The sequence below is a fragment of the Nycticebus coucang genome, chromosome 11, assembly GCF_027406575.1.
Source record: "Nycticebus coucang isolate mNycCou1 chromosome 11, mNycCou1.pri, whole genome shotgun sequence".
Classification (NCBI taxonomy): Eukaryota; Metazoa; Chordata; class Mammalia; order Primates; family Lorisidae; genus Nycticebus; species Nycticebus coucang.
The window spans coordinates 54,466,759-54,494,281 of record NC_069790.1 but is presented as its reverse complement, the minus strand read 5'-3'; the positions used below and the strand labels follow the sequence as shown (position 1 = coordinate 54,494,281).

General features: G+C 35.1%; 1 protein-coding gene across 1 annotated transcript; it reads right to left on the bottom strand.

The window, feature by feature from the left end:
- Positions 1-383: 383 nt before the first annotated feature.
- Positions 384-21,432, bottom strand: SEM1 (SEM1 26S proteasome subunit). Its single transcript, XM_053553791.1, has 3 exons — positions 21,236-21,432; positions 8,395-8,488; positions 384-578 (listed from the first exon to the last, which is right to left on the bottom strand). The coding sequence occupies exons 1-3, from the start codon at positions 21,309-21,311 to the stop codon at positions 536-538; spliced, it is 213 nt and encodes a 70-aa protein (XP_053409766.1). The 5' UTR covers positions 21,312-21,432; the 3' UTR covers positions 384-535.
- Between the last annotated feature and the right edge of the window lie 6,091 nt (positions 21,433-27,523).

Sequence of the window (27,523 nt, the reverse complement as noted above, 5' to 3'; positions counted from 1 at the left end):
AAGGTTCAATGTAATGTAAAAGAAGTACTTTATAACACAGAATATTTATTTAATGTGGTTTAAGAAAGTACTGAGATGGGTGTCAAATGAATTCTAGCCCCAGATCATTTAACCTGAGCCTGTTAACTCAAAAAAAGAAGTCTCTGAAAACTCATGACAAGAAAACTGCTTGGGGTGGGGGGGTGGGAGATGAAGATGTGTACATTTACATCTAACAGGTATAATGCATGCTACATGACCAAAGGACACACCTATAACTTTGACTCAAATGGCACAAAAGGATTATATGTAACCAAAATGTTTGCACCCCATAATATTCTGCAAATTAAAAAAAGAAGAAAATTAACAATTAGAGGTGAAAGATCAAGACTTCTGAACCAAACCAAGATTAGATCAAAACATTTATTTTTGTTACAAAAACAAAAATAAATCAAATAATGAAATAAACATATTTTTTTTTAAGTTTCATCCTTGGTTTTCTATCCTAGAATTTAATAAACAGTTCAAGTTTAGGTTACTTCAACACTTCTGGATGCTATGAAGTCTCCATCTTATAACCGTGTTTCTCTAGTTCAGCCCTACAATAAAACACAAAAAACAATTATCACTAGACATTCTTTAAAACAAACAGATTTCTCATAGAAATAATACAATTAATAAATGAACTAAGCCTGAGGCAAAATTTTGAAATACTAGTGAATAGCTTTCTTTTAGTCCCCCCAAAGAAATCTATGTAAGGGAAAATTAGATGAGTCAATACAATATCAACAAAATTTTGTTTTTTCCATTAGTTATATTCCATCTTTCTTAATTTTCTTATAAATTTATTTACAAAAAAGTGAGGGATTTACAGCTATCCCCCCAATACACAAATTTTCTGTTCCTTATAAATATCTAAACATAAATTTTGAGACATTAACCACAATAGGTATTACTGTCATATACATAAAAAGAATAAAGAGATAGTATTCCATATTGACATCTCTCTCTCTAAACAAGAAACTATTATTAATTAAATTTAAAGGTGTGTGAAAGTTTTCTGCATTAACTATACTGGCAAAATAAATACAATAAAAATCATAGAATGTTAAAGAAGGCTTTACTTTCCTAATTTTCTTTTTTTTTATTTATTTATTTATTTTCTTATTGTTGGGGATTCATTGAGGGTACAATAAGCCAGGTTACACTGATTGCAATTGTTAGGTAAAGTCCCTCTTGCAATCATGTCTTGCCCCCATAAAGTGTGACACACACCAAGGCCCCACCCCCCTCCCTCAAAATTTTATAATTTACATATTATGTAAATTTTATATTTTACATAAGACACTTTTGTATTCGAAATAATTTATACGCCTTTTAAGTTTCAGTCACATTTTGAGAATGTCAGCTGCAAACGTTGATCTGCCTTCTATAAAGCATTTGTACAAAGAAGCTTAGCTTTCTAATCAACTCCAACTTTTTAAACTCTCATTCCAAATATCACCAGTAACTGTGAACAGTTATAGAAGTTTATGACAAAATTATTAAAAGGCCAATCTATAATAAAACATTGAATAAATTTAAATTATGGTTAATATTTTACATAAGAGGTAATCTACATCATTACCTCCAACAAGATAAAATATATTTGTTCTGAAGAATAATTTGGCTTAGACAACCTATCACAATATGCAATGCAAACACAATGCAAAAAAAACAGATGGCAGGAATGATACATAATATTTATTCACTTCCCCAAATTCCTTTCCTTTCCTAAATTTTTTACAGTACTCTATATTATAGATACCTACCTAATTTCCATGAGTTATATTAAAGACAAAAGATTAGTCAAATAAATCATAGTAGTCTGGTAGGGTGCAATATGGACTGGTAATATAAACAATGGATTAGGAGTCAAGAGTCCAGTTGAGCCTCCAACTCTGGCCTTTCCTTTCCTAACTAAATGGCTTCTTTTGGGTTCTTCCTTCGCCTCCCATCAGAAAACTGAAGATTATAATAATTGTCCTTCATATGTAACAACTTACATCCTTTCGGGATTAGACAAGGGAAAGTTATACAAATAGCATGTAGCACACATTAATGTAGAACCGGCTAAAGGGAAAAGTTAAAAGCTTCTATTTTCATTGATGAAGTTCTTCAAATATTCCTTGCAAAAACTGTTAGCAATATTTACAGAATGTGGTATTGCCTTCGAATGTTATCTCATGCTAAAAATTTTATACCTTTCCTTTGTAATATGAAAATAACTTTAAAACTTTCTTAAACATTAGTTTCCTGCTTCCTTTTACAAAATCACTGTAAATCATTTACTTTCTCCTATTTTAACAAAACCCTGAAGTTCAATCTAAGGTTTAAGTAACAATTATACAAAATCTGTCTGTCTGGTTTGTGTCTATTTACCTTCCTGACGAATGACAGTCACCAAATTACATTTATTAAATTACATATAAACAAAGAGATGATAAAATGCTTCTGTATCAGCCAAATTCTTAAAGATGATAAGCCTCTAAGTGTAAAACATAGAACAAGAACACTAATATGAGGAGGCTGTTGAATGAAAAAAATCCAACAAAGACAAGAAAGAGGGAAGAAACCCAGCACAACTGGAACAAACATCACAGGACACAGAAAGAATAGATGGAGGAAAAAAAAAAAAAAAAGACTAATAATGGCCACCACCAGGTTTGAGAATTTCTCTTACTATCTAAGGAACTAGCTCAGTTTTATGACTGAGGCTGTATCTATACTGGCTTCTTGAAGTTTTTATTATATAGGATGGGATATAGCATTAAGAAAATCCTAATGCTACTATCTATTTCTCCTGCTAAGTAGAGAAACAAATTATACCAGAAGCAGCAAAACTAGATGACTTAAATTATTTGGAAACACAAAGTGGCCTTATTCTTTCTACTTTTATTTGTTAAAGGTTATTACACTGAGAAAGACAGAAGACCATGGAAGTGGGCAGCCTGCTATATGGACAGTTTCTATTTATTTAACACAGTGGTTCTCAACCTTCCTAATGCCTCCTAATGCCGCGAACCCTTTAATACAGTTCCTCATGTTGTGGTGATCCCCAACCATAAAATTACTTTCATTGCTACTTCATAGCTGTAATTTTGCTACTGTTATGAATCGTAATGTAAATATCTGACATGCGGGATGTATTTTCATTGTTAAAAAGGGGTCGTGACCCACAGGTTGAGAACCGCTGAATATACTTCCCACAAACAGGGCTCCGTGGCTGACGTAATCCTGGCACACTAAGAGGCCAAGGCGAGTGGATTGCTTGAGCTCAGGAGTTTGAGACAAGCCTGAGCAAGAGCAAGACTCTGTCTCTACTAAAAATAGAAAAATTAGCCAGGCATCGTTGGGGTGCCTGTAGCCCCACCCATTTGGGAGACTGAGGCAAGAGGATCACTTGGAACCCAAGTTTGAAGGTGCTGTGAGCTAAGATGCCATAGCACTCTAGCCTAGTGCAACATAGTGAGACTCTCAAAAAACAAAACAAAACACATACTTACCATAATCTAGGCACTTTACACATATTATACTTATCTAATCCTTGTAATAGCTCTTAAAGTACTAATTATATGTATTTTATAGATAAGAAAAGTTAGTCAAAGAAAGGCCAAATGACTTGCCCAACATTGGTATGCCTAAATACGAGGCAAATCTGGGTCAGGAACACAAGCAGTTTGACTGACTCTACTCTAAGCAGACTCTCCAAAGTTAGATGGGATTAGGACCCAACAATGCCACAAAACAATAATCTGTCCTTTACTGTGACACATTAAGGGTCTCCACGCATTTCACAAAAAGACTAGGAAGAACATTTTTGCAGTAGACCTATTGAGAAACATTTTTATTTTTAAAAGGAAGGATTTCTAAGTCTGTGGCTATTAGTCATAAGTGGCTATTTAAAAGAAATAAAAAATTCAGTTCCCCAGATGCTCTAGGCACATTTCACGTGCTCAACAGCCACATGTGATTGCACAGTGCAGCTTATAGAACATTTCCATCACTACAGTCAGTTCTATTTGACAGCGCTGGCAATGTATCAACAACCTAACCTTAGTGGGTAAAATTCATGACTCAAATCAGAAAATAAAAGAAAATCCTTATTCACTAATGAAGTTATCAAGATTTAAACACATATAAATCCATCAACCTAAAGGCAGAAACATTAACAAAGAACATAAGAACACTGCAAAGGTGTATCAGAAGAACAATAAGCCACAAAAAATAGATAATGTGCTATTTCTAAACCAGTAAAAAGGTTGACTGTACATGTAATAGTGATGAGAAATACAATTATGAATTTATTTACTACTGAAAGTCTTCTGATAAAAATCAATTTTTCTGAGACAGAGTCTCACTATGTCACCCTCAGTGGAGTGTTGTGGCATCACAGCTCACAGCAACCTCAAACTCATGGGCTTAAGCGATTCTCTTGCCTCACCCTGCCAAGTAGCAGGGACTACAGGCACCTGCCACAATGCCCAGCTATTTTTTTGTTGCAGTTGTTTGGCTGGCCCAGGCCGGATTTGAACCTGACACCCTCGGTGTATGTGGCTGGCACCATAACCACTATGCTACAAGTGCCACGCCAAAAAATCAATTTTTGGTTGATTTTTAAGATGAAAGTGCTAATGAAAGACACAAAAGAAATAAAAATTATGCAGTAATTTGACTCTTAAATGGCAAAAGAAGAATACTTATTTTGCTTCAACTTTAAAATTTCAAGAAGATTAGGAAAAAAACCAGATGTGGTATTAAGAAAATGAAGTAGAGATCAACAACTTTAATAGGTCTGAAAATAAATATTCTAATAGCATAATATACAATATAATTAATTCCAATGAAAAATAAAAGGGAATGCATATTTTTAAATAGGCAGCAAGGTATTCTCTGACGTGGCTCAGTTTTTAAAGGATATAACCAAAATAAATGCAAAAAGAAAGGGCACATATGTGTACACATAGAATCTGATCTTAGAACTGAGATCCGTAAAAACAAAAAGGGTTTTCACATGAAAGCTATAACCCAGTTACAACCTAAGAATAGGAGGAAGGGAGAATGGGAGGGGAGGGAGGGGGGAGGTGGGCAGAGGGAAGGGGATTGGTGGGATTACACCAGCGGTGCATCTTACAAGTGTATATGTGAAACTTGGTAAACGGTCTGTGAAGCTAGTGAATGATGCCCCATGAATATATCAATGTACACAGCTATGATTTAATAAAAAAAAAAAAAAAAAAGAAAAGAAAAGAATGAGAAGAAAGAGCTCCAAGAGCTTGGAGTAGATGATGTAATACTAACAGATTTTGGAAAAAAAGGAGGATTACTGTTCAATGGCTATGGTTCTTATTTTGTCCATTATAGTATAAAAGGAAAATCATTATTAAGGCAAAATGGAAAACTAAGGTCAGATAATTCTAAACTGTGTTAAAGCAGGAAAGTCTTAAAACTCTGAACAATTACATCTCAGGGTACAGGAAGAATCAAAAATATATAGTCAAAAATCAAAGTCAGCAATCATTGAGAAATGGAAATGGCAAACTACGAAGGATCAGAGTAATGGTAAAAGTACTACTGCACTATTTCTAAAAAGTAAAGAAAGTAGATGGGAAAAATCATTACCAATCGGCAGCAAAATGCTAAGAAGTCTTTAGAATGTAGGGTTTTAAGCCCATTTTAAAAATATGCAGTGTTGGGCAGCGCCTGTGGCTCAGTGAGTAGGGTGCCGGCTCCATATGCCGAGGGTGGCGGGTTCAAGCCCAGCCCTGGCCAAACTGCAACAAAAAAATAGCCAGGCGTTGTGGCGGGCGCCTGTAGTCCCAGCTGCTCGGGAGGCTGAGGCAAGAGAATCGTGTAAGCCCAAGAGTTAGAGGTTGCTGTGAGCCGTGTGACGCCACGGCACTCTACCGAGGGCGGTACAGTGAGACTCTGTCTCTACAAAAAAAAAAAAAAAAAAAAAATGCAGTGTTAAAAAAAAATGTAAAGGATATGGGAAACTAAGAAGGGGGAAGGCTGGGAATGGGAAAGACATAAAAACTTACCTATTGGGTACAATGAACACTGTCCAGGTGGCAGGCACACTGAAATCCCTGATGTCAGCATTATACGGTGTACCCATTTAACAAAAACGTATATATCAAACACATGTATAGTCCCCATACCCATTTTAATAAAATTATTTATTAATTTTAAAATAATTTATAAAAATGCATTGTGGAAACAGGTGTTACTGTACCACTATCAAAAATAATTTTTAAAATTATTATAAATTATCTCACTTCATCTTTTTTTTTTTTTTTTTTTTTTTTGTAGAGACAGAGTTTCACTCTATTGCCCTTGGTAGAGTGCCATGGCCTCACACAGCTCACAGCAACCTCCAACTCCTGGGCTTAGGCGATTCTCCTGCCTCAGCCTCCCGAGTAGCTGGGACTACAGGCACCCGCCACAACGCCCGGCTATTTTTTTGTTGCAGTTTGGCCGGGCCTGGGTTTGAACCCGCCACCCTCGGTATATGGGGCCTGCGCCCTGCTCACTGAGCCACAGGTGCCACCCTATCTCACTTCATCTTTGAACAAGTATACTAGAGTAATAAATTAGAAGTATAAAACAGACCTTCTATATTTTGATTTGAACAAAGTAGGTGGCAGTCTGCTTAACCATCCTGTGGCCAAGACAGATAAATATGATCTAAATAAATCAAAATCAAATTAGAGGAAAGAAATCTCTTCAACAAACAGTGCTGGGACAACTAGACATCTATAAGCAAAAGAATGAGTTGCACTATTTCACACTCTCTAAAAAAAAACAAACTAAAAAGGATCGAAAACTTACCTATACGAGCTAAATCTATAAAACCCTTAGAGAAAACATGGGGCGGGGAGTAAATCTTCATTACTTTGAATTTGGCAATGCATTCTTAGATATGACACCAAAAACACAATAAGAGAAAAAACAGATAACATTAATCTTCATCTATTTTAAAAATGTTTGTGCAAAGGATGCTTAGAAGTAAGTAAAAAGACAATCCAATAGAATAAGAGAAAATTCGCAAATCACATATCTCATATCTGATCAGGGTCCAAATACCCAGAATATGTAAAAAAAAAAAAAAACTTACATCTCAACAATAAAAACAAATTCAATTTAAAAATTGGCAAGGACTTGAATAGACATTTCTTCAAAGAAGATATTCAAATGGTCAACAAGCACAAAAAGAGATCAGTCATTAGGGAAATGCACATAAAAGCAATAGTGAGATAACACTTCGCATCCTTCAGAAAGGATAGTTATTACAAAAAAAAAAGAAGAAGAAAAAAGTTTTGGTGAGAATGTGAAGAGACTAGAGCCTTCGTACATTGCCAGTAGGAATGTAAAATTATTTAGCCACTGTAGAAAGCAATTTGGCAGTTCCTCAGAAAGTTAAATATAGAATTACCATATGACCCAACAAATTGATCTAGGTATGTAATAAAAAGAATTAAAAATAAATACTCAGACAAATACATGTACATATATATTCATAGAAGCACCATTTGCAACGCCTAAATGTCTATCAAATGAATGAATAAATAAAATATGGCATCCATATAACATCCATTTAGCCATAAAAAAATAAAGTATTGATAAATGCCACAATATGGATGAACCATGGATGCTAAGTCAAAGCTAGACACACAAGGTCACAGAATGTACGATCACATTTATATATAAAACATCCAGACTAGGCAAATCCATAGATAAAGAGCAGATAAGCTGTAGCCAGTGGAGAGGGGAAGGGGGAATGCATAATGACTGCTTAATGGATATTTCTTTGGGGGATGCTAAAAATATTGGACCTAAATAGAGATGATAGTTGCACAATATTGAAAATGTGCTAGACACCACTGAATTGTACATTTAAAAATGGTTAATTTTGCTATATAAATCTCACCTCAATAAATAAAATTAGGTAGATCTGGACATGAACATGAAAAAGGACACTCCCACAACCCCAATATTCACCCGTTTGAAAATCACCAACCTATGATTTTCTAGGGCCCCAGCACTCTATGATTCTATTTCCCACTGAGTTATTCGATATTGGCAGAAAATTAATATTTACAGAACTGGACCCAGAAGGATAAAAAATAGCAAATATTCTTTTACATAATTACATTTGTGAAAGACTACAAAGAACAAAAAGTTATATGCAATTACACGAAGTATTCATGCTCAGAAACACAGGAGATGAAACAATGTATCAGTTACTCTGCATAACTGAAAAACCTATTTTAAAAATATTTAGTAATTTTCAGGAGGTCAGTAATTTATATACATTATATATTTCATGATTATAACTAACAGTGAACTACAATACAAATCTCACTCAACACTTACCGTAACTGATTGGAGAAGTCATCCTCCACATTGTCATCATCCCAATTGTCCTCCCAGACATGTGCGTCTTCATCTTCATCTAAGCCAGCCCAGTCTAGAAACACAAATAGATGCTATCTGAAAATTTCTCAGACATTATTTCCACAATTACAGAAACTTCAGAAAGTTTGCTACTTAACACTCTCACAATCCAAAAACAGCCAATACAGTATCTATGAGAAATGGCAATCTTCTTCCTTAAATTTCTAAGTCTATACTGGCTTGTTCTCACAATTCTTGAATCTGCATATTATCTAAAAGAGAAAACAAAAATTCTACTTGCCATGAAAATTTATTCACTTCACTGATTTTTCTTTGAGCTCACTTTTATAAGTGCTATTTCATAATCTTTCAAAACACAGCACCAACAATCCTAAAGCAAGTTAAGTAGCAAGAGGACACAGCATGGCATTCAAAACTGCTAAAAAAACATTAAGGGTAACTCATATACAGATCTTAAAACGCAGACCAAATTATAAGCCATCACTAGTATTTGTCCTTTATCATCAAAGTAAACATTTAGATTTTTAAACAAAGGCTGAATTTAAATATGTGTAAAGAGAAATGTTATAAGTAGTGTTCGGTTTTCTACATTTTCTTCTTTCCTTTTGGTAGTGGTAGAGGGGCGGTTCAGACTGAGACTCCAGCTTTTATTTAAGAGTATTTGGAAAATACATATGTATTACCATTATCTCCCAGCTTAAACCTCAAGCTTTAATTAAATATGCTATTTGGGTTGAACCAAGAAAAGAAAATGTCAAAATTAAGTATCTGTTTTATGAATATTTTAAATAGTCTTCATGAAGATACCTAATGGAGTTTAATGTTCCCAAAAATCATTGGAATAAAAACTAGATACTATGTTCTTGAGTAGAGTGTGACAACTCAAGATACAATGTTTTAAGTTTCGAAGATAACAAGCAGCCCTCTAGTTAGCCTGAACCACTTCCAACTAATCAGCTTTCTAAACTGATAGGTAGGTAGTTTCCATCCATACTGGTTCCTAAAAGGAAATGATCATGTGTCAAAAGATTCAAGCTAGAAATATAAAATAATAAGAATATTTACTTGATACTTTTCTGCTAATCTTCTAAGTCTTTGAAAAATACTGTAGAGCCTTAATTGTCTTTTAAAGCAATTGTCTTTTCAGGAACAGTAAAATTATAGGCCCCCAGAAACTTTTTATCTAATTATGATTTGATTCAAAATGTTGATTTCAATAGTTATTACTTGATGTCATTCAAATGTCTTCAAGCTGTCTTTACTTCTTTCAACTTAAAGAAGAAAAAAAATATACTTGTTAACTTGTACCCAGATGCCTCAGAGAATCACCAACAAGAAGTAAAACAGAGTTAATAACTTATTTTGTGGGAGTGTCAATGCTTAATTAGAAAAAGTTAAGATTCTTAAAGCAACAGTTAAATTTTAAGACTAATACAATCTTTAGTTTATCAAGCTGAACTCTGATGATCATTTATAATAAGGATAAAAGTTATCTCTTCCTCTGTTACCACATCATACCATTTTAATGGCAAGAAAAGGAAAGGAATAATGTATAAAATAATAGAAATAAAGTTCCAAGAAAAAGAAATTGGTTCCTTAAGAGGTGCGGGTGAGGTGGGGTGGGGGTATTGTATGGTCAACAAGATTTTAGGTAGAACACACCCAAAAAGATTTATGACAGGAATCTACTCCTTTGGTATTACTATACAGTACTTCAAAATTAACACTTTAAGTCCAAAAACATGGAAAACATGGTCAAATTCATTAATCATCTTATAAATCTGAACATTCTTTTTACCTAGGAGTAAGATGTGCTAAGTCTATATAATACCATACCATCCTTCCAATTATCACAGATGAGGAATCTGAGAGGAAAAAAAAAACAGAACTTTCTTTTGAATTACAATTTAAGCATTCAGAGTTACCTAATAAGAGCACTAAAAAGAAAATTAGTGTCCAAAATAACAAACCAGAATCTATAATCTATTTTCAATAGAAACTTTATTTTGTTCACTGCCGGACTCAGAGTGGCTCAGGCCTGTAATCCCAGCATTTGGGAGGCCAAGGAGGGAGAACCACTTGAGGCTGGGAGTTAGAGACCAGCCTGGGCAACATAACACTAAAAAAAAAAAAAAAAAAAAAATAGTTGGCATGGTGTTGCTCTCCTATAGTCCTAGCTACTCAGGAGACAGAGGCAAGGGGATCACTTGAGTCCACGAGTTTAAGGTTACAGTGAGTAATAATCCCACTACTGTACTCTAATCTGGGTGACTTATCCCTTAAAACACACATACACATTATGCACTTAAACATAATAGGGTAAAATATCCCCAAATAGCATTTCCTGCATTTATATATGCTGTATATATGTGTCAAAATATATGTAAGTTACAATACATGTAAACTTTTAGTACTAAGAGTATAACAAATAAAGCTGTGACTGTTGTAATCTCTGGGTTTAGTTAACATCTCTTGCAACACATCTCTGAATTATGTATTAATTTTCAATTATAACAGGATACTGAAAACCATGCAATTTTATCTAATCACTTAAAGCCTTAAGCCCAGAAATAACTTCTATAAAAAGGACAAAATAAAAACAAACAAGGATACCTATTTCAGGTCTAATGCCATCTTCCAATATAAAGTATACCCTTTACCTGTAACACTAAATGTGATGCCAGAATTACGATCACTTAAATAACCACAGCTGTGTTTACTTCAATGTGTATACTTCCAGATGTGTTCTGGTTAAAAAAAAATTACCATATTTTAAAAAGTCAGAGAAATAACCAACAACAGATGCCTAATACATAAGTTTCTAGCAATTCTAAATTACTTAAGACTTTGCTCCAAATATATCTTTCTTCACATTTGCCAGTTGAGAATTACATCTGTGACTAGCTTTAAATTTCAAAAATCTGAGCTATCCAAGATTCCACATGCTTCATCTAAGTATCACCTTGGTAGTTGAGTGTGAAAAGGGTTTTCTCTCAAATTGCAAGTGTTTTTAACACTTAACTCTTCCTATCCTCTAATACACATTCCCAAATTTCTTAAAGGTATGAAGTATACAACTTTGGATTAAAGTAAAGAGGAAACTCCATTCATTTTAAGTCGGGTTACAAATGTTCTGTTCTATACCAATTTTCAAGAGCATAAAACTTTCATTCCATAACCAAAAGCTACTTTGAATATAAACAACCTAATCTCCAACCAAGTTTCTGAAATAAAAAATGTGCATGTATATGCAGAAAATTACACAAAGAGAAAAATACTAAACTGTCCACTGACCATTATAGGTGAGTGTGAAAGAACAGCAACAGATGCAAACAGCATCATTCCACTTATGAATAGAAAAATGAAGCTATATCAAATCTACTAGACTGTTTATTGCAGCTCAATTTACAATCGCCAAAATGTGGAAATAGCCTAAACGCCCACCAACCCAGGAATGGATTAACAAGCTGTGGTATATGTATACCATGGAATACTATTCAGCCATTAAAAAAAATGGAGACTTTACATCCTTCGTATTAACCTGGATGGACGTGGAAGACATTATTCTTAGTAAAGCATCACAAGAATGGAGAAGCATGAATCCTATGTACTCAATTTTGATATGAGGACAATTAATGACAATTATGGTTATGGGGGGGGAAACAGAAAGAGGGAAGGAGGGAGGGGGGTGGGGCCTTGGTGTGTGTCACACTTTATGGGGGCAAGACATGATTGCAAGAGGGACTTTACCTAACAATTACAATCAGTGTAACCTGGCTTATTGTACCCTCAATGAATCCCCAACAATAAAAAAAAAAAAAAAAAAAAACTAAGGATTCTGAGATAAATTTACATGTGTTCTTGTTGAGGCTGTACAAAACAAATTAAAATTTTTTCTCACATAGCATCACTTCACTACTATATATTCTCTAACAAGGACCAAAACTGTCAGTAGGGAACTTCAGAGCAAACAAAGAAAAACAAGTCACGAACGATGTTGCTAGGCTGCCATTGGTGAGTTTTCAATTATTTGTAGCTAGAAACAGAGGCTAAAAAAAAACTTACATTACTATTTATAATAATTTTTACATTAAAAAGGGAATTCAAACACAACTCTTTTCATTAATAATTTAAAATATATATATATATATCTAGTAGAATGATTTACTTTGTGGATTCTCATTGATTGCTTTTATTTTTCTTTAATTCTATAAATTTCGCAAAGCATAACATTTTTTCCAAACCCTCATTCCTTAAACTCATCTCAGTTCCACTGTCTGATCTCCCATCACATTACTGAGTCAAAGGTAGCCAATCTGAACTCTACCATGCATATTCTTCGACGCGCAAGTGCAAAATCACAACACCTGATTTCTTATTCCCAACACCCTGTATCAAACTAGTTCCTAATGCTCCATCACGTCTACTTCCAATGTTCCTCTAGCATCTTTCTCTTCACTTCCCTCTTAATAATAACCTATTTCAGAGGCCTTTAGTTCTCACCTGAGTTTTTTCAATTTGTTAATTAACCTCCCTGACTCTAGTCTATTTTTTCAAACTAATTCTGCTGTAATGTTTCCTAAACAGCCTGCAGCCTAACGGAAACTCACACATATGCTGTCATAAGCAAAACAAGCAAACAAAAATAAACAAAAAAGCCCACTTCTACTTAAGGATGAAGTCCAAACTGGTCATTTGGCTTAAATGTTTCCATGATGAGACTCCAAAGTACCTGTATTTACAACTACTATTTCACAAGCAAATAAAAAATATATATGCATTCTTCTTTACCTCAGAGCATCTACTCCTTTTCCCTTCTTTTGAAAATCCCTTTCCTACATTTCTATATTTTGAAAGCTCTGTTCAAATGTTGCTACCTCATGTACATAACTGGAAATAATTTCTGCTTCTTTTGAACTGCTGTTGTAATTTAGTATCAATAGTTTAACACTCTGAAAAACCAAATGAAATCTTACCCAGAAGAAGCCCAACAGGTAAGACAGACAAAAGCAACATTACTCTGGTTTAACTGGGGCTAGGGAGGAAGGTCTTGGAGTCAGACCCAAGGATAAGCATTAAGCACCTCCAAAATACTAAAGAGCTCCAGCTTGGTGCGAAAACCATTGTCCTATATACATACTATTTAATACACTCAAAGACCAAAATCTACAGAGAAGTCAAATTTGCTTCTGTATTGCCTCTCACTAACTGTGACCATGGGTGAGTTATTTAATTATTCTAATCCCTAGGTATGAAACCTGTCTCATAGAGCTATTAAGGTTAAATGAGATTGTGCATTTAAAGCACTTGGTACTGATAAGTGATGGCTAACATCATTCTCTCAGCAACACTTAGTACCAGATTTGTAGGAAACAGCAAATATATAAGGTCTGATAATTAAGTTTGAGAATTCATTTTAGAAAAAGTGCTACATATCTCATTGCTGAGTATATCTATAGACTTTCGAAGCAGGTGAGACTATGCACTGACTCCAGTGCTAGGTCCACCCTTCATAGCAATTGTGGAACTCTTTTTCTGAAATGACCATCAGAGCTGTCATCATAAGAGGTCTGACAATTAAGCTGGCAAACTTGCCACCACACACTAACACTGTACAAACAACTCAGTAAGGCTTCATAACCTTGGCCTATCAGTGCCTCACAGCTGTGTTCATGTGGATGTGTGGCAGTGTCTTTCTGAGTGGCATTCATTATCCTTGTTGCATGTTTTTACATTCCATAGGATAGCTGATGGCCAGTCCAGAAAAAGAGTTCCAAAATTGCCTTGAGGGGTGCACTCGGTGCTGGCATCAGTGCATAGCTTCCCAAAGGGAATAGTTCAAAGGTGACCGTAGTGATATTCAGCAATGAATTCAGTATGCAGCACTTTTACTAGGACAAGTTCTCAAACTTAACTGTTATACCTCATGTATTAAATGAATAATTTATTATGTGTTAATCATGATTCGGGAACTTGAGGAGTAAGGGAGGCAAGCAGAGACATGTTCCAGAATAAAAACAATACCACTTCTACCAAACATGACACGCACAATAGAGCACACAATGGAAAAATGATATTTTTTGAAATTTAAATACTTCTAATTTCTGATGTTTAAGTTACCCAGTCTATGCTATTGTGTTATGGCACTCCAAGCAGACCAATACCATTGTGTAATCTTTTCACAATGCTAACAAACATTCTTACCCTTAAACTACAGATGAAGAACCTTTGGATAAAGTAATAGTTCAAAGGAAAACATAATGGTCAATCTCAAAGAAATTAACCCAAACCAAAATGATGCGATTTCAAAAATGTTTATTATCTAGCGTTAAGGAAGCTTATGAAGCAAAAGGTGAACTGTAGATGGAAATAAATTGGTGTAACTCTTCTAAAGGCAATTTGAGAATATATGTCAAAATTTAAAAGGCCCACAATCCTGGATGAGGCATTAGACTCCAGGTGGAGCAAACAGGGCATTTCTGCAGACACCAACAGCATGGTGTGGTTTGGGCTAGAATGATGATTCCCAAATGGGTTAAGCAGGGCATCTGTGAGGGGGAGGGCAAAGATTGTTTAGGGAGGGAGATGAGCAGATAGACAATATATTTAAGATAATGGAAGCTAGGTTTCTCATTACAAGAGAAGAGAGTTACAAATGTGGAAAGGCAAAAATCTGGAATGACCCCTGTGATGTTGAATTCCAGTTGAAAATACCTACCTGGACCCAGTATTTTATACACGGACACACACCTGTTTATTTCCTAGTTCCTTCCACTTGAGGGTCTGGGAAGAGGAATATCCCCAGAACAATAAGCATAACTGCAGTCAAGAGCTTACCTTCTAATTACCATTCTCCACTAAAAGGAAATTACACTGGAGAACAGCTGATTAGAGGGCTAGACCAGGCAAAGCACCAGATTAGTTCGGATTGTATCTTGTGCCAAAATGCACAAAGTATGATGAGGATATGTCAAAAGGACACAGAAGACAGCTTAAGGATTTTCTCATGTTCAAATATGGGGCAAAATGAGAATCAAAATAATAAGTTATAATCTAATGAATCAGAATCCATGAGCCCACAATGATCTAAATAAATGAAGAAATTGGAAGTCTGATGATGACTGGAACACTGAATTTACATAGTATCAAAATCCCTTTCTACAACATACTGATTAATTATGAAAGGAAAATAAGAAATCTGACAATGAAAAAGCATAACAAACACCTCCTTAATAAAGTGATCAAAGTGAACATCAGTAACAGAACAAATGAGAATCATGTTCCACCTGGTAAGATGCAATGAGCGGTACAAAGCATCAATCACCGCTGTGATATTCCTGCCAAGATGCAGAACCTGAGCCTAGTGGGGAAACACAAAACAAATCCTAGTCGAGGGACATTCTATAAAATAACTGGCATATAATCTTCTACAATGTCAAAATCATGAGAGTCAAAGACAAACTGAGGAAATACTCTAAAGTTTAAATGGAAGAAGACTAAAGAGACACGACAACTGAATGTAACCCACAGCTCTGTATTAAGACATTAATGAGACAACTGGAGAAACTGAAAGGGATCTGTCAATTACATAAGGTCAAATAACCTTTATTCAAAATGTTTGGGACCAAAATTTCAGTTTTTTGGTTTTTTTTTTTAAGTTTGGAGTATGTGCATTGTACACTTATGGCTGAGCATCCCAAATCTGAAATGCTCATATTGGCACATGTTAAAAAAATAAATAAAAATGAATCTGCTGGTATGATCTGGCAATTTATACTCAAGGAGTTTATTTTATAAGTAAGCACCAACAAAGTACAAACCAAGATGTAAGAGTATTCGCTGTAGTATATTAAAAAAAAAAACCCACCTACATAACTAGCAATAAGAGAGCAGTTAAATTCATTATTTAACAGGCACACAATGGAGGCATAAGGCTGAGTTTCATATTACTGTGATGAAAGCATGTCTAAAATGTATTAATAAAAAGCAAATGGGAGAAAATAGGATAGTCGTGTATATATTTAAGGATATATACAACTAAACACAATTTATATAAATTCTGGAAAGATACTGAGAAAGAACTAAAAACATTTAACACTGGTTACCACTGGAGCATGAAAAATCTTTTAGGGAATGGTGGAGAGGATAGTGCTTTCAATTTATATGCTTTATAGGTTTAAATTTTTACTATAAGCAGTTACTTGTACAATTATCCACATACTATAAAACCATTTAAAATAAGTAGTTAAGTAACTAGCATGAGTCGACAAGCTAAAAGTTTATGAGTGATGGTTTTGAACCTAGGTCTGATTCTAGGTTTATCATGTTTATTCCATTCTGGGTTTCAAAAACTTTATTCTTGCATACAGTTATCAATAATGGACATTCAATATGTATTCTGCCATTAATTATATAGATTATATATTTTTTCTTAATTTTTAGTAACATATTTCTATTTCTATTTCTTGCTATCTCCATTTAACTAAGTGTTTGACAGTATTGGTAATGTGTCTACTATATTGTGGCAAACAGCAAAGACCCTGCAACTACGAGGTAAATGGACTAGTACAGTGTATGACATTTACCCTTTGCATTTAAGATTCTAAGGAACCCTTCTACCCTGTTTCCCTGAAAATAAGACCTCCTCCGAAAATAAGATCTACTTACAGGAAAGATAAGACATCCCCTGAAAATAAGACCTAGCACATCTTTGGGAGCACAGCTTAAAATAAGACACTGTCTTATTTTCGGGGAAACAGGGTATTGATTGTTTAGTCCAGTTGGTATACAGTATTTGTGTATTTTTCAAGGGCATTTTTCTTAAGAATTCTTCTTTGTGCAGGGTACACACTTAAAATCCTTGGCCTCTACTCACTAGCTTTTGGCAGTTTTTTACACACTGCCACCTGTCAAGTAAAAGTGACATCTGAAAACATTCCGTTGGTTAAGAATCACTGTAAGATGTCCTACTTTGTTAGGCAGAGATAAGAGTGCCTCAGTTCTAGAACACTGACACCATAAAGGTATCACCTGTCTACTGTCTGCCTCAACAGATTCCCAACAATAAGAGTTGTCCTATCCAGAAATTTCTCAAGGGGATAGATGGATAGTATTCTGCTTTCAATTTCTTGACTATACAGCAGTTTCACTGATTATAGAAAAATTATAGAATACTTAGTATAACAGCACTCTCTGGAATATATTATTGATGCTGCAGGCAAACTCAATTATTTTAAATATATATTTTTTAAAATGTCTCTTAAAATAAACCATCTCTATTCTCATACAAGAGAAGCGGAACCACTTATTTCCTTATCACTTTTACTCTCATCCACTTCTAATTGTTAGAGAAAGGAAAATAATAAAACTTTAAAAAAATATATTTAAAACTCTTTTCAGTACCTGGTATGAAAAAGTATTCTAAGTTTCAACTTCACTATCAAGTACTTCAGTTTTAGATTCTACTATCAACAACCTGTGTGATGGATAAAAAATGAAATCTTCTCTAGACTTTAAGTTGCTCTCCAGTTCTAATATTCTAACCATTTCAAAGCCTTCAAAATTATATTAAAATCAATAATGTCCAAGACCTTAAGTGTATTCCAAAAAAAGCCTACTTACTCTTTAAATTGTCAAGAAGTTGGATAACGCACTTCACAAAGATCCTAAGCATGATTTTTAACGATTCCTGGTTAACAACCAGTAGATTACATACCCATCAATTAGAGTAATTGTGAGGAACTTCCAAAGTAACACAGACGCGGAGAACTAATAATGGAGGAAAAAAATAAAAGCATTTGTTTCTTTGCACTTTCTAAGAATCCTGATAGATGTTACACTTTACACTAAAGAACTACTGAGAAGAAACAATGAGGCTTCCACAAAAACATGCTACCTTAGTTTCTTTTTAAAATAAAAATTCCTTTTCCTTAAAATGAATAAACGGATAGCCTACTAAACAGGTTCTTGTCCAGAATAAGACATAGCTGCAACACTCCCAAAAGATGGACAATCCTTAATTTCAGTAATGACTTTCATGTGTGAAATTCTATACTGCAAGTTACCCTAAAGTGGACATCATCCACTTTCCAGAGCACCTAAGACTCCACAAAGCCCCCGAAAGTAAGACCTCCTACAGATTGCACAGATGATTACAGGCTTCCTCCACAGCAGGAATTTAAATTTAAATCTGTCAGTGATATATTTATAACTGTCAATAGTATACTTACCATGAAGATAACCACAAGAAAGAGAATTTTCCAAAGAAGGGAAAAAGCTTGATAATAAATCTGGGCATTAATAATGGAACTTAAAACTCATATACTGAAAAGATTCAAAATAGGTCACTTTTTAAAAATAGAATTTTCCAAACTTTAATGTGCATACACATCTTAGGAATCTTGTTAAAAGTCCAAACTGATTAAGTAGGTCTAGTTTGAAGAATGAGATGCTGTGTTTCTAACAAGCTACCAGAAAATACCAAGACTACTGGTCCATGGATCACACTTGGAGTAATAGACCCTAAACCATGCCTAGGTCAAACACGAAAGAAATGTAGTTTTAAAAGAGAAAACACAAAAGAAATGTACAGTCTCAAAAGAGAAATAATTCTTTGGTGAAATTTTTCCAAAATTTCTTTCTTTTTGGTTTTGTTATTTATCAGAACAGTTTTCATTAGTAAATCTGAGTGGTTTCACTGATTTCATATCCAGCAAAATATAATTCAAATAAAGAAAAATCTGCCTAAATCATAAATCAGAGAACACAGAAATCAGAACAAAATAAAAGCATTTCAAATGTTTTTTATTCTAATATATAAAGTTTCCTGAATAAATTAGGTTCTACATATTCAAAACTGAAAACAAATATTCCATAAAGAAACTAATAAATGATACATTACTCAATGCTATTACACCAATCCACTGTGACTCTTCTGTCTTCAGAAAGAATATTTTCTTTGCTCTTCCTTTTAACTTTGAGATTTTTTTTTTTTTGCTATGCAACAAGCAACACTTTAAATAAATGCTGCTCACAACATAAACTTTGTAAAACAAGGACAAACTATACACTCTACAAAAGCTGATGCAATAAAAGTTGCTGAAAAAAATCAAGTATATCACTAGGCACACGGTTATCTCTAGATGCTTTTTAAGCCTTTGATTCTCAACTACTTATTTTAAATGCAACTACTTATTTTAAATCATTCAACAATAATTTATTGACCAACTACTACATGTCAGATACTCTGCTAAATGTTAGAGACAAAGTTTGAATTGGATAGTCAAACTTTTCAACTAGTCTGGACACTTATGGCAAATTGGGGTTTATTTATTTATTTTTTTTTATCTCTATCACTTCCTTAGGGTGTCAGTGATAAGCAGACTATATAGTGTAATTAAGGCGCCTAACACTGTGCCTTGTGACAATAATACTATTTGAAATATGAAGTCTGAGCAAAAAGTGGATCCTGCCTTCAATAAGCCAGTTTTCTACTACACAGCTCTATGTTGGAGGATTATAAAATAACTTGAAAGTGAGGTAAAGAAAACATGACTGAACAGATAAATCCACTACCAAAACAAAAAGCTAACAATCCCCACAATATAATGAATTCCAGAACTGAAATGTGTTTTGGGTTAGTTTATGAGCTTGTCTAGCACATGCATACTAATGTTCTCTTCCACAAAAGAAAATATTAGAGTACAAATAAACAGAACAAATGTTCCAGCAATGTGGTTTTATGCACAACAGGACCATGATGGGATATACAACTTAGGACAATTTTAGTGAAGCAGTAATTGCTTGATGCAACAGATATGCAAGCCATTAACCACAATTCTCTTCCTACTACCTTCAGAAAGGCTGCCCAATAGTAACCTCTTTTTCTTATGAGTAAAAATGTATGAATCATAACCATAACATCCAGTTTTGAAAACCAATCAGACAACAGCAGTATAACAAACAGAAGCTACATAGGCAAAGTTAAAAGCCTTGGTATCAATCAGGCCATGTGTCCCAATTCCACCATTTCTAGCCAGTTATGAGACACTAAGAACGTTTCTGAACTATTGCAAAGCTTCAGTTTCTTTACCTGAAAAATAGAGACACCAGTACCTACTTCCTGTATTTGTGGAAATGGTGTATGTTAATACAAAGTACTGGGACAAGTTCCAGAAAACAGCAGCCACTCAATAAATGTTCGCTATCTGCTATAACCTACAATGAAAAAACTAAAGTTTTTCTTTACCCTTGAAGCTAATCAAAATGCAAAAGTTCTGGGTCTTATAACGCCTTAAACTTGTAAGTCTGAAAAGACTAAAAATGGTGAGGAATGGGAGTAAGGCAATAACATTAACTTTGCACCCAACACCTGATCGTCCCGTCCAACTTAACAGGCTTCATCTGTGACATCCTGTAAGTAAGCAGCTCTGGCATGGCTAGGACCAAGAGTTTAGTTCTGGAAAGGTTTGAGCTGGCAAAAGCAGGCTGCTAAACGGAAAGAAAACGGGGGAAAGAAGTTATGTAGACATGAACGAAGAGGTGGGCAACCCTCCCGGCAAGGGTCTGGATCGCCGAACTCCTTCCAGGGAGGCAGCAGAAGCTGTTGGGCCTTGCCAGAGTCCCACCCCGACGCTCCCCGACCCGAAGTCGGGGCACACCGAAGGCTGAGTGCCAAGGCCTCGAGTGGCGGCCGCGGGAGCCCAGTGTTCCCGCAGGTATCCCCGGGCGCCCGGGCGCCTCCACCGGGAGGCCTGAGTCACCGCCCGCGCGGCCCGAAGCCAAGGGGCCAGCCGGTTACCTTCGGCAGGGAACTCCTCGAACTCGTCGTCCTCCTCTAAGAGCCCCAGGTCTACCGGCTGTTTTTTCTCTGACATCACGACCTCTGCGCCCAACGCCTCCCAGAGCAGTAGGAAAGTTGGAACTCTCACTCGTCCCAAACACTGCCGCCACCGTTGCTGCAGCACCCGCGGTAGGCGCTACCATAGAGACTCGCGGCAAGAATGCCGGTGCTGCGCGGGGCATGCTGGGATACCGGAGGTCCTCCCGGCGCTTCCTGCGGGCTTAGCAGTCCTGAGTTAGAAAGGCGGGTATTTTTGTCTTTACCGTTTTACTCCAACGCTCTTAACTGCTAAAGTTGAGATCAGTGTAGGTTTCTCTGGCTGCAAGGGACACATAATGTGTTAAAAAAATTAAACAGTCTTTACTTAGTTTATCACCGAGGAAGGCAATCTAGAGAGGTGAAGTGACGGCGTCCTTCCAAGTGCCAGGCCCTTAACGTGCACGACGTCCAGTCTTTAAACCAATGCCCTAGGAATGGTATGAAATATCTCCACATCACAGAAAATTCAGATTAGAAAGAAACAGCCAAAGTCACTCAGGTGGTGCTAGGTACACCTCAAATGCAGATTTGTTCGCCTGACTCCAATCTCCAGTCTTTTACGTTAGGCAGTATTTCTCCAGCTTGGAATTACTTTGTGGTAAATAGTCTGTGAACTAGAATTTGTGTGTATGTGCAGTATGTGTGTGTGTCGTAACTCTAGTTTACAAGTTATAAAATATTATGTAAAAAAGGATATGTGTAACATGTTTTATGGGTTCCAAATACTATGTCATTTAGAATTTTGTGAAGAGCATTTGATTTATATTGGTGATCTATATGGAACTCCATACATAATACATATGATATATCAATATTATGGATGAATATTATGGAACACATATAAATTGGGTATTATCATAAATTTTGATATACATACTTGTTTATATATTTAAATTCTATTTTCTTCATTCAACATCTGTAGTTCATAAGCTATGAACTAGGTATTGTGAGTCAAACAAAGTTCTTTTCTCAAGGAGCTCATATGCTACTCAGAGACATGTAAACAGATGAATCACAATAAAACAGTAATTCATTTGAATCTCCACCTTGAAATTATGAAATGAATAAAGTATATGGTAATACAGAGAATGGTGCAACTAAATAGAGAACAAATTTGGACGAGAACTACAATTAAATCTAATTTTTTAAGAAGCAATATGGTCAAGATATATCATACTATTTTGATTTGTAGGTTATTTAAAATACTGGTATCTCACTACTAAAAAGTGATATGTGAGGTAATGCATATTTTAATTAGTTTGATTTAGGCTTCATACAACATACACTCTGTATATGTATTTCAAAGCATAATGTTGTACACCACAAATATATTTTTGTCAATTAAAACAATTTAAAGAATGCAAAAAAAAGAGAGAGAGAGAGAGAGAGACTTTGCCTAGGCTTCTAGAAAATCAAATTCTAGTCCTTGAAACTATTTTGTTTAGTTCACCTGATATATGATAAAATTTGTATCAATCTTTAGCAACAGAAAAAAATTAATAGCAAAATAAATTCACATCTCATTCTCTTCATTTTCTTTCTCTTTTTTTTGAGACAGAGTGTCACTATGTCGCCCTCAGTAGAGTACCATGGTGTCACAGCTCACAGCAACCTCCAACTCTTAAGCTTATTCTCTTGCCTCAGTCTCCCAAGTAGCTGGGACTACAGGTGCCCACCACAATGCCTGGCTATTTTTCTGTTGCAGTTGTCATTGTTGCTTAGGTTGTCTGGGCTGGGTTCAAACCCACAGCCTCGTGTATGTGGCTGGTGCTATAACTATTGTGCTGCGGGCGCCGAGCCACTTTTTTTTTTTTTTAGAGGCAGGATCTGCCTCTTGAGTAGTTGGGGGACTACAGATACACCACTGCACTCAGCTCCTATTTTCCACTCATACTGGTTCGTGAAATCCAGAATGCTGAAGCTGAAATACCTTCTCATTTCAATTGTCATGGGACCTAACACAATGAACAACTTCTTGTTTCAATGGTCATGGCACATAGAAAAACTCTGGAAGACAGATATTTACGTGTGAGAGCCATTCTTGGTTAGTTAAACTAAGCACATAAGAATATGTATTTGTTTCAGACTGTATATGGAACCAGCACATTGTACCTCGTGATTGCATTACTGTACACAGCTATGATTTAATAAAAAGTAAAAAAATAAATAAGGAAAAAAAAGAATATGTATTTGTAGACAAGTTTATAAACCCAAGCTCAATTCCTTCTAAAAAGGGGGTTGGACAAATTAATTTCTCTGTAGTACATTTTGGTAATTTGCAGAGTTAAGATTAAATGAGATTATGTATATAATGTGCATAGCTCAAAGACTGGCATATAATAAGTGACAAATACATGTTAGCTATTATTAAATAAGGAACTTACATTTTAAAATATCTCAGGTTCTTTCTATTGACTCTAAAAGTTAAGAGTGGGTTTGTTTCTTTAGTGATGTCTTGCTGATACATTACAAGGAAGTCAGTCCCTCCCCAATTATAATAATAATGTGTATTTAGTATTTACTTTGTATCAAGAACTAGGCCAAACCATTTTGTGTATTTATTCATTTAATCCTCTTTACAGCACCCCTATTAAGTGAGTACAATTTAAACTCATTTTGTACTTGAGGAAACAGACACAGAGAGGTTGCTAATGTGACCAACGTCGCAGTATCATGAAATGGTGGAGCTATTATATCCTAAGGACTATCTTAAAGGACAGGAAATAAACCATCCCAGTGTGCAGTGAGGCAAACAATTGACACAAGAGCCCCTAGAACCATTTCTTTTTTATACTATTAAATGCACACAAATACAGGAAAATGATAAAAAAACCCTCACATAGATGTAAGCCAAAGTACAGAGGGCAAAGAGGTAGAATGAATAAGAAAATACAACCCTAGGACTAACTTAGCCATCTATGGCTAGGAAGTGCTCAACAACTCTAATGAGAAGCATTTGTAGTCAAAACTATGCCTTCACCTACATATCACGTCATATCTGTAATTGATGAAATGGTTTTAACTTCACAGGTAGGAAATCAAGTTAGCAGCATATTTTATAGTAGATGATTCTGTTTGTCTCCAGTAACTCTTTTTTCCCTAAAAGTTTCATTAGAGATCCCCATGGTATTAGTTATATTATAAATCCCCAAATCCTTAAATGTACTAAGAAGTGTCTAACTAGGCAGATTGGACCGTGTCAGGTTGACCTTTCAATGTGTATCTAGGGAGAAAGGATAGGAGGCTGTATAAATGGCTGATGTCTGGAGGAAAGACTGATTTCAAAGGCACCTTCAAGTTTACTTCAGGAGAGCAGATCTAATTAGCCAGAAAGAGTTAGGGCAGCTGATCTATACCACATTTTCTTTATCCATTCATCGGTGATAGATATTTAGGTTGTTTCCATATCTTGGCTATTGTGAATAATGCTACAGTAAACCTGGAAGTGCAGATAGGTCTTCCAGATCCTCATTTCAATTACTTTGGAAATATATGTATGCCTAGAAATGGGATAATTAGATCAAATGGTAGTTCTGTTCATAATTTTGTGAGGAAACTTCATACTATTTTTATAGAAGCTGTACCATTTTGCACTTTTACCAACAGTGTACAAGGGCTCCAATTTTTCCACATTTTCACCAAATCTTATCTCTTGCTTTTTGATATAAGTCATTCTAATAGGTGTAAGGTAACAATATGTGTATTGTTGTGGTTTTGGTTGGCTTTTTTTTTTTTTTTTTTGAGATAGAGCCTCAATCTGTCTCCCTGCGTAAAGTGCCATGGCATCAGCATAGCTCACAGCAACTTCAAACTCTAGGGCTCAAGCAATCCTCTGCCTCAACCTCCTGAATATCTGGGACTATCAGCATGTGCCACTAGACCCAGTTAGTTTTCTATTTTTTAAGTCTTACTCTTGCTCAGGCTGGTCTTGAACTCCTGAACTCAAGGGATCCTCCTGTTTCATCCTCCCAGAGTGCTAAGGGTATAGGCATGAGCCACTGTTGATTTGCATTTTCCTTAGAACTGACAATGTTAAGAATATTTTCATATACATGTTAGCCATTTGCATATCTTTTTTGAAGTACTGTCTATTCAAATCATTTGATTTTTATTTGGCATATTTGGTTTTTTTGCTGTTGAGCTGTAGGAGTTCTGTGTGTGTGTTGGATATTAACCTCTTATCGGATATGTGCTTTGCCAATATTTTCTCTCATTTATTCCATAGGTTGCATTTTAATTCTGTTGATTGTTTCCTTTGCTGTGCAGAAGTTTTTAACTTTGATGTAGTCCTAACATGTTAATTTTTGCTTTTGTTGCTTGTGCTTTTCAGGTCCTATCTGAGAAATCATTGCCTAGACCAATGTCATAAGTTTTTCCCTCATGTTTTCTTCTAAGAATTTTACATTGTGAAGTCTTGTTTAAGCCTTTAATCCATTTTGGGTTGATATTGTGTGTGATATGTTTAACAGCTTGATTTATGGGGGAGAGGTGGCTAAAAATAATATTTTCTTTAAAAACATAAAACTCAAAAATGATAGTTTTGAAATAAAGAGATATTTTGTATTCTCTTTTCCCCAAATTATTTAACATTGTTTATAGATTCTGCTTTGAGCTATACACTGTACAGATGCCATATGCACACACAGCTCCTTCACTCTTAGAGTTTACATCTAGTGAGTTCTGTTAGATCCCATCAGTCTACCCAGAATTAAACTTCTAAAGTTTTCCTGGAGCAAATATTTGATACTGTCTATACATTTAAGCTTTACTCGGCATTTCAATCTCTGGTGCTCTTGCTAAAATTCAGAATCTGATTCTGTCAGTCTATGTAGGGCCTGAGAGTCTACGTTTTTTTTTTTCTTTTTAAATATTTTGGGTATGTAATAGTTGTATATCTTTATAGGTTATTTAAAAGAGACACAAAGCAGCTTTAAGGGGTGGTGGGAGAAAAACCTAGACTGCTGAACCAGGAAGTCTGGAGGGCCCATAAGAATATACATGTGAAATAACCTAGGTAACCAATGACCAATAAAAAGAAACAATCAATGACCAATAGAAAAATACTGCCTGGAAGCAGAGAGACCAATAAAAGATTTGCAACCAATTTCAAATGTTGAGGGTGTTTATACCCTACAGGCCTTTGGGTCTCTGTCTCTCTTACCTCCGCTTCTGCCAGAGAGGAACCCACCTCCAACTCTCTTTGGAAGTGTTCTAACCTTTCTCTTTGTTCTTCCTGTATAAAATTTCCCTTTGTTACAGTGAAACTTGTACAAGTCATTTTGTGCTCTATTCAAGCTGCCTGTGCTGCTGCAGTTTTATTTTCAGTTTGCACCCATTTTTACTTTCAGTTACCACTGTACCTCAGTTGAACTTTCTGGCTCAGCTGAGTAATTGAACCAGGTCAACTGGGTTCAGGGAACTGGGACCCCACCTCTGCAACAGTTATGTGTGATATTTTGATACAGGCATACAATGTGAATTAATCAAATCCAGGTAATTGGGGTATCCATCAGGCATTTATCATTTCTTTGTGTTAGGAACATTCCAATTTCACTCTTATGGTTATTTCAAAGTAACTTATTATTGATTATAGTCACTTTGTTATGTTATCAAATATTGTTCATTCTAACTACATTTTTGCGCCCAGAGATTCTATAATTTTAACAAGATCCTCAGTGATGTAAATATTGCTGGTCTTGAGATTACACATTAGAAAGCAAAAATCTGGATGAAATCAACATGAAAGAAAATCTGAGTTTCTGAAAATTGATCCAGCTAATAATAATGAATAACTAGTCTATAACTTATTGTGGTTCCTTTAACAACCATACTATAATAAATACAAATGCTTGCTTCTCACTGTTGGAAATTTTGCTCTGAAATGTTCTTGCTTCTTAAATATTAGGAGTCTTAGCTCTTCTCAAAAGGTATATACTAATATTTCTGTGAATAACTCATACTAATATCATCATTATTATTGAGAGAACTGTACATCCAATGATTGATTCTGGATTTGGGAAGAATCACAGTCTCAATAGAAGAAGATTTTTTAGTTTTTTTATTAGGACAAAATGCCTGTACAAATAAAAATGGGAAAAATCAGAAGTGTAAAATAACCCTCTAAAATATCTAAATCTCATTGGAGAACAATTAGGAATGAATAAACAGTTATATAAAATTCAAATGTTAATAATGAGAAGTACTTAA